This window comes from Balaenoptera borealis (genome assembly GCF_965194805.1).
Source record: "Balaenoptera borealis genome assembly, chromosome: 1".
Taxonomy (NCBI): domain Eukaryota; kingdom Metazoa; phylum Chordata; class Mammalia; order Artiodactyla; family Balaenopteridae; genus Balaenoptera; species Balaenoptera borealis.
Genome location: NC_138860.1, coordinates 10,783,963 through 10,797,377, shown reverse-complemented (window position 1 = coordinate 10,797,377; position 13,415 = coordinate 10,783,963). Strand labels below are relative to the sequence as shown.

The window sequence follows — 13,415 nt, the reverse complement described above, 5'->3', positions numbered from 1 at the left end:
TTGGCTGTGTTGGGTCTTTGTTGCTGCGCGCGGGCTTTCTCTAGTTGCGGTGAGCGGGGGCTACTCTTCGTTGCGGTGCACGGGCCTCTCATTGCAGTGGCCTCTCTCATTGCGGAGCACGGGCTCCAGGCGTGCGGGCTTCAGCAGCTGCGGCACGCGGGCTCAGTAGTTGTGGCTCATGGGCTCAGTTGCTCCGCAGCATGTGGCATCCTCCCGGACCAGGGATCAAACCAGTGTCCCCTGCACTGGCAGGCGGACTCTCAACCACTGCGCCACCGGGGAAGCCCAGCAACTATGGATGTGTAGTTTTTCTCATTAAAATTTTATCTAACCCGGGCATTCAATTTATATAGAAATGGAAAAAATTATTATTATTTTTATCATTATCAATGTTATCATAATGTATAACATAATAAATTTTAAAAATTATATTTTACTGTCTACTATATATGCCAAGCAGTTTACATGTGTTACCCATTATTAACCTCTCAAATTCTCACAACAAAACTTTAAGGTAAGTTTTATCATCTCTGATATACAAGCGAGGAATTGAGACATTGAAGGGTTAAGTTTCAGTTCCACAGTCAATAGGACAGTTGGGCTCAAAGATTAGATTAGATTGCTATAAAGAAAGCACCGGATTTTAAAGTCATGGGATCTAAGTTTAGAATTCTAGACCTTGGACTTAAATAGCTGAAAAAGCTATTTTCCCTCATAAAGCCTCATTTTCCTCCTTGTAACATGGACATGTAACATGGAAGATGAGGTGATAGGGCAGGGAGATGGTTATGCAAGTGTCCATTTCTAAGAATAATCGAAAAGAGGTCCTGACAACTATTGAGAGTACCCAGTTATATTTTCTTAAGTACTTAGATTGTTATATGAGCACGTTTTTATCTTCTACACCAGTTAGCTACTTTGATGGAGCTGTATTAATTTCTAAGTCGTTCCATATTTTCTAGAGAATAGTCAAAAATAAAAGCAGCTTCTTGATGACTGTGGAGAGTACTGGGTCAGGGACAGAGTCTCAGCATCCAGGTATCTGTTCAAACCACCCTCCTCCTCAAACAGTCCTACTATATTCTATGTTATTTTCTTCAAGACACTTAATTATGTCTGGACTTTGTCTGTTTATTAATTCCCTCTACTAGAATAAAAGTTCCTTGAGATCATGGGCTATGCTAGGGTTCATGTTGTTTCTAGCTTAGAGAAGACACCGACTAAATATTTAATGATCGATTGATGACAAGCTTTGTGAGGAATGTATATATATATATATATATATATATATATATATATAAAATACATTTCTTTATTTATGTATGTGTTCATTTAAACACACAGATTTTCCTTTCTCCTTCTCTTTCCCTTTTCCTCTAATTCATCCAGGTATAATATAAGCAAAGAACATGAGATGAAATTGGGTGGAAAACTTATTTTCCCCTTGGAGTTTGAAGAAGTATTTTGTTCAGCACATATGAAGCCAAGATCAGTAGAACTACTAATTTTGAGTGTGGTGTACACAGTATTGTGTACGATTATTAGATTGCACTGAGACACAATGGCTCACTGTTTTATCTCCTCTACCACGAGAATAAAGCTCTTTTATCACTGCAATAATGGAAATTGCTAGAAGATTGACAGAACAAGCCCTATGTGAGTCTCAGAACACCTCCAGTATAGAACCAAACAATAAAGTCGTATTATCCAAGTCTCTGAGACTATGTCCATTATCCCTGGTATCTCATCAGTATCGAAGCTAATATTGCTTAGTGCATAGTATCAGTTCCCGGTCTTTTATTTGTTTCTTCTTTCATGTTGGCTTGAATAGCCCGAGGTTAAAACTGCATGTTATGATAAACATTCTAGATTTCAGCTGCCTTTGTGACTGAAGACTCCTGACACTTCTTTATAATCAACTTAATTGGTCACAGTTCTTTGAACAAAAGCAATCATATTGGTTAATTAAAAAATAGAAATATCTTAATGGATTGACGTCATTACATAAATGTTCACTTTTATCTAACAAAACTGAAATTATGTTGTTATAATTTCTGGCCATTTTTGCAACATTCACAAAATCAAATCAGAACACAGAATACTAAGAAAGCCAGATTAAGAAAAAATGAAACAAAAAAAATTTTTTATAGAAGCATTCACTGAATTTAACTCGCTCTGAAATTGTGTTTAACATCACATTTCTTGCACCAATAAGAAGGGGCATGGTATCTATGTTTTAACTATGAACTCATACTATTTTTTGAATTACAATATACAAATATGAAATTATAGATTTTAAAGTAGTCTTTCTGATAGTTTTAACTGTATAAAGACTCTACGTTAAAAGTGCTCAATTTATAGTCACAATTTAAATGCTAAATTCTATGTGGCAGAGACTGGCCAGCTGTTCACCAAGTCCATTTTCTTGTCTTCATGGACAGCTGGACTTCATTTTTCAACCTCACCACAGTTAGTTGTGGTCAAGTCACTAAGTCCTTGAGAATGGGAATTAAGTAGATGTTATGTGAACTGAAACCAGATCTGAGAAATTCCACCCCCCACCCAATACAGACTCTCTGCCAGGTCTTCTTCCTCTCTTACTGACTAATGGCTCAACAAGATTCTCTCTCTCTCTCTCCCTCTCCCTCTCTCTCCCACTCTCTCTCACTAGGTTTACTATGAGAAACTGGATTACACAAATGTGGAGGCTGGGGTGACCCATGATCTGCATCTGCAAGCCGCAGGCCTAGGAAAGCCAATGGTGCAATGCAGCTCAAGTCTGAAGGCCTGAGAACCAGGGGAGCTGATGATGTAAAGTCTGAGAGCAGAAGTGAATATGAGATGTGCAGCTCAACCAGTGAGGCAGAATGGGATAAAAAAAAAAAAAAAAAAAAATGCGGTGAATTCCTCCCTCCTCCACATTTTGCTTTATTCAGGCTCTCAACAGACTAAACAATGCCCACCCACCTGTACTAAGGAGGGAAATCTACTTACTGTGTCCACCAATTCAAATGCTAATCTCATCTGGAAACACCTTCCTAGACAATTCTAGAAACAATGTTTAATCTGGGAACCTTGTGGCCCATTCAAGTTGACGCATAAAATTAACCATCACAAGGAACCATTAAAATCATATATTAAAGACAACAGATCCCTAAGATGAAAAGACGCAGGGTCTATGAATTACTATAGTCCCTGCCAATTAGAAACACCATGATTTTTACTTTATTTGAGTCAGAATTAAACTTCTTTTCTGTAGAACCATTACGCAATGTATATTTTCCTTAAGTGTTAAATTTAACATGATTCCTTAATTTCTACATTAGTTATCATTAAACTCTATGTGATTTTCTTTAAAACTTTAAAAAAATACATTAAAAATAGAACAAATTAAAATAAATTTGCTTATACTGCTTTTTTAACAATGGATTTTAATATTCATTCTCTTTCCACATCCAAGAGCTGCAAATTACAATCATTTCTAGTTCTACAATGTCTCCTTTTTGACAGGCAGAGAATGAGGGGAGTACTTTGGATTTTATAGACATAGGTATTAAAACAACTTAATAACTGTCACATAAAGTGCTCTATATAAAATATTTCAAGTTTGCTAACTTTGTAAACTAAGTCACTTTGTATTATTACATAAGCAATCCTTGTTTGATAGTGAAAACAAGGATTATAGTAAATGTTCTTTCCTGTTTTCTAAAGAAATATATCAAAAACTAAGAGTGTTGGCTCAGAAAAGAGAGCTGCATAGGGTAGTGTATAAACTTCCTCCAAAGACTGTGATTTTCTCTCTTTTTCAAAGCCTTAGACAAGACTCAAAATTCTAGCTCCCAAATAAATACCTCTTATAATAGAGGCAGAGATCAGTGACTCTCCAAGATGATGACTTGCAAAATAAATAAAAACAGCCTCACTGATGATAGGAAAATACCATCTTATAACAATATTAATTATAAAGCATTCCAGTGAGTACATATTTTACTTTACTACTGATATTTATTATTTTTTGCTATTTATAAAATAATATTCTTTTCTATTTTATTGCCTTCAGAAATATTTTTGTGGCAAATATTTATTTGATTTTTATATCAAGATAAAGGCTTGATGAACTGAAAATTTAACCTCAAAACACAATTAAGATTTTTTTTATTGCCATCGTTCTGGCTGGACTGATCAATGAACTGCACAACCAACTCATTGCATGCATGTGGTAAATGCTTGTGTATGTAAATCTGTATTTTGAATCAGAAAATATTAGTAGTTTATATAGCCTTGAAAAAGAACTTCAGCCTACAGAGCTTGGGAAAAATAACTTTGTAAGGGAAAAAATAAGGATATAAGGGCTTCCCTGGTGGCGCAGTGGTTGAGAATCTGCCTGCCAATGCAGGGGACACGGGGTTTGAGCCCTGGTCTGGGAGGATCCCACATGCAGCGGAGCAACTAGGCCCGTGAGCCACAGCTACTGAGCCTGTGCGTCTGGAGCCTGTGCTCCACAACAAGAGAGGCCGCGATAGTGAGAGGCCCGCTTACCGCGATAAAGAGTGGCCCCTGCTCGCCGCAACTAGAGAAAGCCCTCGCACAGAAACGAAGACCCAACACAGCCAAAAATAAATAAATAAATACAATTTCATTTAAAAAAAAATAAATAAATAAGGATATAAACCCATTCCCACATCATTTGGTTGGTTTGTTACACATTCATTTTAACGTTACATCCCACATATCTTAGTTTATTTTTTTTAATTAGAATTTTTTTTAACATCTTTATTGGAGTATAATTGCTTTACAGTGTTGTGTTAGTTGCTGCTAACAAAGTGAATCAGCTATACGTATGCATATATCCCCATATCCCCTCCCTCTTGCGTCTCCCTCCCACCCTCCCTATCCCACCCCTCCAGGTGGTCACAAAGCACAGAGCTGATCTCCCTGTGCTATGTGGCTGCTTCCCACTAGCTAGCTATTTTACATTTTGGCATATCTCAGTTTAAAATGACATGTTTTAACAAAGTTTCCACGCTTATTAGAAATTACTTAGGATCGTCTTTCTCTTTCTCCCTCCAATACCAATTCCTCATATATTTCTTATTTCTCAATGTATGATGTTCAGTATACAAAGATTATGACAATTTATTTAGCTAAAACTGAAAAATACTTTAAATAGCCTGGGTTCACACCAAGGAGCCTCTTCAAGGTGTTTATTTTATAATTCCAACAGATATAAAGGAGAAAAATTATTGACTATATAGCAACTAGAACCTCCACAAGCTATTGATTCCAGTATTTGGCATTCAATTTAGGTAAAAATAACATATATTAAATCTTATTTTTAAATAAATAAGATTTATAAAATTCACATAAACTCGTGGTAAAACAAACAAAAAAATGACCTTAAAAACTAAAAGTCACTGAATTACTTAAAAAAATATAAAGGCAAAATAAAACCTGTAACCCCACAAACTTAAACAATTTTTACGAGCATTTGGTGAACATCATTTCAGGCAATATATAGGCACACCTCGCTCCATCACGCGTTTCCCAGATACTGTCGTTTTTTACAACAGAAGGTTTGTGACACCCCTGCAACCAGCAGGTCTCTCGGCACCATTTTTCCAACAGCATTTGTTCACTTTGCGTCTCTGTGTCACGTTGTGTTAATACTTGCAATATTTCAAACTTTTTCATTATTATTATATTTGTTATGATGATCTGTGATCAGTGATCTTTGATGTTACAGTTGCAAAAAATGACAACTTGCTGAAGTCTCAGATGATGGTTAGCATTTTTTAGGAATAAGTGTCTTTTAATTTATAATGCTCTTTTAGACATAATACTATCTCACATTTAATAGACTATACATAGTGTAAACACAACTTTTATATGCACTGGGAAATCAAAAAATTCATGTAACTCGCTTTATTGCGATTCACTTTATTGCAGTGATCTGGAACTGAAATTGCAATACCTGAGGTATACCTGTAACCATTACATGTACTCTTGATCTCTATGTATCAATTTCACTTATAAAAATATGTTAATTGAAATGGAGAGTGTTTTCCCTTCAATTTAGTAAAACTGCCTGCTGTATAGCCCATAGGATTTCTCCTCCCTAGTTTGCTTGATGCTCTCCTTCAGAGGTCAGAAAACTATGGTCCATGGACCAAACCCTGACAGCCACCTACTTTTGTAAATTAAGTATTATTAGAACAAAGTCACATGTATTCATTTACCTATTACCTGTTGTTGTTTTCTCACTACAAGGAAAAATTTCAGTAGTTGTGACCAGAGATCATTTGTCCAACAAAACATAATACATTTACCACCCAGCCCTTTACAGAAAAATTTTGCTGATGCTGTTCTACTCCATACTGCACAAAAAAAAATAGTTATTTTCATCTTTCTAATTGCTTTTCCTTTTCCTTATATGTTAATAATGTAGCAAACTGCATAGTAGAGGTAATGCACTTTTTATACATTTACTTGAAAACTACATATAAAATGTATATATTTTTAATTATTTGCTTTATTTATTTATTTATTTATTTTAATTTTATTTATTTATTTATGGCTGTGTTGGGTCTTCGTTTCTGTGCGAGGGCTTTCTCTAGTTGCGGCAAGCGGGGGCCACTCTTCATCGCGGTGCACGGGCCTCTCACTATATATTACATTCAAAATCTAATTGTTATTCTATCAATGTTTCGTAAATCTTTCCATTATAGAATCAATCTGAGTTGCCACATAGTAAGTAGTCCATAGTATGATGTATCAAGATTTATTTAATGATCCCCTATTGGAGATCACTTAATTGTTTTCTAATTTTCTTTCTTTTAAAAAAATTTTTTTTGTTCTATTATGATTAATGCTGCAATGACTATCTAACAGAGCTTGGTTCATATTAGGGGCATTTCTTTAGGGTTCATATCAAGGAGTATAACCACAGATGAGTAGATATCTGTCAGTACATTTAGCTACCCAATTTAAGCCTGTGTCTGAGCAACCCTCTACTTTTTAAGATAGACCCCACCACCCAATATAAAAATTGTAAAGGTCAAATACATACTTTTTTTTTTAACCATCTTTGAATTTGTGACTTGGGCAATCAAAAGTGGTTGCTTAGACTTGGAATTAGAAGTTATTAATGAAAAAATAAAATATAAAAAGGAAGAGGAGGAAGAAGAAAAGATAAAAAGACCCCACCCCCTCCATAAAAGAGGGACCACATGGCATATTTTTCAGTGCAATTGAGGGAACAACATATACTTTCCATAGTCACACTTTAGGTGCACAGACTTCGGCATTGATAATTTTATTGCAGCAAGGTACCTTGTTCTAGTCTGGTGGTGCCGCACTGAGAACCTCTGAGAGTTCTGAGGCAGGTTGTGAATATTTTTTCCTGCCTGTCCAGCCTCCAAATCTAGTTTTCTGGAGCTGGCAGGGATTCATAAAGGCATTCAGTCTCTTTTTATTAAATCTGTAGTGTTCTTAAATTAGCCAGATGTGATTTTTGTTTCTTGAAATTAGGAACCGTGGATGATACAGACATTTTTACCAGAAATGACTGTGGGCAACTGACCCTCTGGGTAATGGGTAGAATTTTGAATTCCTTATCTGTCTTCAAAAAGCTAATAGTAGTGAGTACAGTTAAGGGCCTGGAGACTGCCAGCTCATAATATGCATTGTCCAAACAGTTAAATTATTGCCTGGGTCTACTGTGATAACTCATGGGATCACTAAAGGCAAGTGTTTTCTCACTATAAGCAAACTGATTGAGTTTGGCAGAACTAGTGTGCCTTCACTATTTTTCCAACTACAATATATTCAGTTCTAAAAGATACTGTATAAATTTATCCATGAAGAAGAACGGAGCCTTTTTAAGAATTTGAGAATCCCCTCAGCCATTCTGTGAATAAGTGTCCTATCTTATACCGTTTACTTACACCTGCTGCTTGTGATTATGGGGCCGCTTTGGAATGTGTTGCTGAGATTTTTCCCGTGGCTGGATGTCTGAATTATCTCCATTCTTCTGAGCTCTGGTCAGCCATCCATGTCACTTTCTGTCTCCCTAACCCAAACATACCCATTCTCATATCTCAGTTGGGAACAAACATCTCTGTTGACTAGGTCTTCTCTTAAGAGGCACAGAAAATAACAAATCTACCTGCTTTTCCTTATCTGGTAATTTCAAACATTCAACTGAAAGTGGCCCCAGGAGTTTTCCTATTCCGTGAACATTTATAGCATTTCATTCTTACCTTACCTCAGGCTACAAATTACTTATTAAGTTGATTAAATTTGTCCTATTCTTTCTGTGATTTCTCTTAATTTCTATACATTCTTCTGATATTTCAGAGCTGTTCATTAATTTGTTCTGTATTCTCGGATTTAGGGTAGAAGAGAGACCCAAAGCCAGGGACAGCCTCTAAATCTTGATCCAGTATCTGAAGTTAGGTTATGAGATGTCTTGACATATATCAATGTGTAATATTTGGGTTTTTTCTTCCTTTTAGTCTTTACAAATAGAGCTTTAACCACTTCTGTTTCTGCCAGATAGATTATTGGTTGTTGGTGGTGTTGGTGTTAATTCCAGAGAAAATACTATTCTTGTTTTTTTCTATAAAGAATTCAATAATATTTTTCTTATGTACATTCTATGGTTTTAACCATGCAAATGCTCTTTTTAACTTCCATATGGTAGAATTCATACCCGCCATATGTTTTAACCTGTTCTGCCTCAAATTTTTATTTTACCAAAAAATACTAGACCTATTTTCTTCAGTAAATACTTGTTTTAATTATGATCATATTATTAATCAACACAGTAAAACTTCAGTTTTCTATAAATATTCACTGTAACTTTTGGCTTACCTGACTGTGTAAAAAGTTAAAATGTTGTTTTATACAATGTATTCTAAACCAGTCAAATTTATTAAAAAAAAAAAAAAAACCTCCAGAAAATATAAAATGTTGGTACAACATTAGAGGACCAAGATATTTAATCAGAGAAATTGAGGAATGATATTTAATTGAGGCTTTATTATTATAGCTTCTGGGCAAACACTGGCTAGTTAGAATGAGCTATATACCCTCTGTAAAACAAAATTACATTTATGTAACTTGCCAGAATTCTTTGAAAAAAATTAGTATGATAAATATAATTTTCTTGTCTTTGGAAAGTTCTTTTTTAAGTTATCATATAAATCATTTTTGCTTTCTGCACTTGAACGAAAGTTAAAAGAATTGTAAGTATAACTGAATTGGCCTAGAAATAAAGAACACTATCATTAATTTTCCATGTAGTACAGTCCCTATGTGTTATATAGATGCTATGTAATGTTAAATTATAGTGGGTGTGCTCTAGATCAGAAAATAATCATAAGTTCTATGACTTAAATAACTAAAATAATGCTCACTATAACTGATTTATTACATCTCTGTTTTTAAATGATTTGTTCACATAATAATATATATACTTTCAAAGAATGTTTCTGATGTAAAAATGTATTTACCATTCTTTTTCAAACTTGAAATAGAGTGCTAGATACTTTTCAAAGTCAGACTTTGTCTGTCTTATACGTCAGCATTCTTTTCCCCTACTTACAATATATTTGTTCTATTTATATTGAATATCTTTTCTAATCCTTTTATCTCCAACTCCTAAAAGAATTACTGTGTGCTATATAAGCAATGTATTAAATAAATATACAGTATTAAAAAACTAATTTTATTAACATACAGAAATCAAGACCAGGGTCTACCAAACTGAACTAAGAAAGCTGTGGATCCTCTAAAAATAAAAAGCACTTTAAATACGCGTCCACACTTTTTAAAACCAATGTGAGAGGGCTCCTCTGCTCCCAACTATCACTTTTCATGAAGAGACGGTCCAAGGAAATTCCATGTTAAAAACATCCACTCTTGTACATTCCTCAAAATTCACTCTTCATTTTCTTACAAATAAAAACAGAGACTTCAAGTCCTGACCAAGATGTTCTATCGAACTTTCCCTCCGTACAAAAAACACAGCAAAACAAAAACAACAAAAAAACCTATGAAAGCTGGATATGTTTAAAAACACAAAAACCTCTGACAGCATGGAACGGCAACTACAACAGGCAGGGCTTGAATGGTTATACTCTATGGGAGACTGAGATACTGTAATTATGCACTTTCTTCACCACTGGCTTTTCCTAGAGGATACTGACAAACTCTTTGAACAGAATTCAAAGAGAAATGACATTCACATCGGCTGAGGAGGCAGAGTTTATATTTAGGGATGCCACAGCAGATGGGGCTAGAGGACCAAAATCCCAGAAAAGAGGAGACCCCAGTAAATGAGCCCATATTCTGGGAACACTTTTACCTTTTTTGAGGCTGTAAAATTCTACAAATTTCAAAGAAAGTGTCTTGCGTCCAAACAAAAATTTTAAAATGCTATGAAGTAGAACCAAATTCCCAAAGACAACAATAAAACAGACAACTGAAAGACATCCATGGGCATGGACTATAAAACAACTAGTGTAAATGTGTATCAGAAAATTTTGGAAAAGGCAGAGAATTTCCAAAAAAAAAAAAAAAAAAACCCAAGTAGATACCAAAAACACAAACTCATTTTAGAGCTAAAAACATTTTTTAAATGACAGTTGACCCTTGAACAATACAGGTTTGCATGGGTCCACCTATTTGCAGATTTTCTTCAACAATATATTGGAAAAATGTTTTGAGATTTGCAACAATTTGAAAAAACTCACAGACAAACCACATAACTTAGATATGTTGAAAAATGTAAGAAAAAGTTAGCTATGTAATGAATGCATAAAATATATGTGTGTGTGTATACACATATATATTTTATATAACATACAAAATATGTGTTAATCAACTGTGTATGTTATCAGTAAGGCTTCTGGTCAATGGTAGGCTACGAGTAGTTCAGTTTGGAGGGGGCAAATTTATACACAGCTTTTGGACTGTGTGGGGAATCAGCATCTCTAACCCCCATGTTGTTTGAGGGTCAACTGTACAAATTAAATAAAAGGTTAAGTACAGAAGTACAGAAGAGTAAATAGATACTGGTGTAAGTAAAATTACTCAGATTGAAACACAAAGAGAAAAAAAGGGAAAATATAAACAAGAGTATGAGAGCTACATGGGACATTGTAAAAAGCTCTAACATATATGTAATTGGAGTCCCAAAAAGGGAATGGGGAAGTAGAACTATTTGAAGGAGTTAAACAACTAATAATTTCCCAAAACTGATGAGAGACATAAAAATACATATCTAAGAATGATCCACAAATCTATGAGGATGCAGTAAAACCAGTTCTAGGAGGGATGTTTATAACAATACAAGCATACCTCAGGAAACAAGAAGATTTTCAAGAAAATTCAAAAACTTTAAAAAAAAAATAGTAGAAAAAAAATCAATGAAACTAAGAGCTGGTTTTTAAAAAACATAAACAAAGTCGATAAACCTGTAGCCAGGCTCATCAAGAAAAAAAGAGAGAAGGCTCAGATAAATAAAATCAGAAATGAAAAAGGAAAAGTTAGAATCAATACCACAGAAATACAAAGTATCATAAGAGATTACTACAAACAATTATATCCCAATAAAAAGGACAACCAAGAAGAAATGGACAAATTCACAGAAATATAGATTTTCCCAAGACTGAATCGGGAAGAAACAGAAGATATGAACAAACCAATTACCAGTAATTAAATTGAATCAGTAATTTATAAACTCACAACAAACAAATGTTCAGGAGCAGATGGCTTCACAGGTGAATTCTACCAAACGTTTAAAAAAGAGTGGCTACTTATCCTACTCAAACTATTCCAAAAAATTGAAGAGGAAGGAAAGCTTCTGAACTCATTCTATGAGGCCAGCATCACCCTGATACCAAAACCAAGGACACCACACACACACACAAAAATTACAGATCAATATCACTGATGAACATAGATGCAAAAATCCTCAACAAAAATACCACTTTTGAGGATTTTTAAGAAGAAAACATAAACACTAATTCAAAAAGATATATGCAGGCCTATGTTCATTGCAGCATTATTTACAATAGCCAAAATATGGAATCAGCTTAAGTGTCCATCAATAGATGAGTGGATAAAGAAGATGTGGGGTGTGTGTATATGAACACACATACACACGCAGAGGAATATTACTCAGGCATAAGAAAGAATGAAATCTTGCCACTTGTGACAATATGGATGGATCTAGAGGATATTATGCTAAGTGAAATAAGTCTGACAGAAAAGACAAATATTGTATGATTTCATGTATATGTGGAATATAAAAAAAAAACAAACTCATAGATACAAAGAACAGTCTGGTGGTTTCTGGAGGTGAGGGAGTTGGAGGATGAGTGAGAAAGGTAAGGGAGATTAAGTTACAAACATCCAGTTACAAAATAAATGAGTCACTTGGATGAAATACACAGCATACAGAATATGGTCACTTATATTGTGTTATCTTTGTATGGTGGCAGATGGTAACTAGACATATCATGGTGATCATTTTGTAATGAATAGGGAAATACTCAATCACTATGTTGTGTACCTGAAACTAACATAGTGCTGTAGGTCAATTATACCTCAATTTTAAAAAAATGTAAACACTGGGAGGAAATGCATCAAAGTGTGAATAGAGTGGAAGAGAAGCTGTTGGTTTCTGGATAGAGGAGAAATAAGCAAACATTTTTGAAGATACTGTTGGGGGGAGGCTTTAATTAATTACAAAAGCTTGTGATTTACCCCAAAGCTTTAATTTATAATGGACCAGTATAATGTTTTCTATCTTCCTAGGATAGTATACTGCAAGAAGATTTCTGGAATTCAAATTAAAAAGAAAATGTTCATTATGTTAGGAACTACTGAAATAAAGAATAAAAGATAATATGTTCATGTAGATAGATATTTTGTTTGGGCTGGAGCCAGAGTATACATTTTATATATTAAGGTATTATAATGCTAGGAAATTAAAGTTAGGTACATTGCATTGCGTTGAAAATTTGGAAATACATATTTTGGAGTTATATGATTTTTGACTTTTTGCAAAGGGGAAAATGCTGACGTTCTCTCTTTCAGATTTGATTGAAATGGAGAATGACTTTTTTTTCCAAGTATGAATCCCCAAATAAAAGATCTAATGAAATAGTCAAGGCTTCTTCTAAACAGTGAGCATCTCTTTAGAGCAGAGATAATGCAGTGGACTCCTATGATCTGTGTTGGGTCAATTTCAACTGAACGACTTAGAGGCGATGCAGGCAAACCACTGGGTCTGTATTTCTGAACACTACTAAGTGGTCAAGGAAATGGTCTGCAAGATGTTTTATGTACTATTTGCTGTACTTTCTGAAAACAATGCTATAAATATTTCTTTCAGAGGTGAATATAAA

The 13,415-nt window shown here is 34.5% G+C and overlaps 2 protein-coding genes across 2 annotated transcripts in view; both read right to left on the bottom strand.

Moving 5' to 3' along the window:
- Window positions 1-5,534, bottom strand: part of LOC309606276 (uncharacterized protein) — a gene marked incomplete at its 5' end in the record, with an annotated part of 266,365 nt that extends 260,831 nt beyond the window's left edge. Inside the window, one exon of the mRNA XM_082343157.1 lies at window positions 5,525-5,534. Within this exon, the coding sequence (XP_082199283.1) occupies window positions 5,525-5,534 (10 nt within the window). The remainder of the gene's footprint in view (window positions 1-5,524) is intronic.
- The window catches only part of LOC309630376 (uncharacterized protein), a gene marked incomplete at its 5' end in the record, with an annotated part of 1,321,579 nt that overhangs the window by 114,026 nt on the left and 1,194,138 nt on the right, over window positions 1-13,415 (bottom strand). The window lies entirely within an intron of this gene.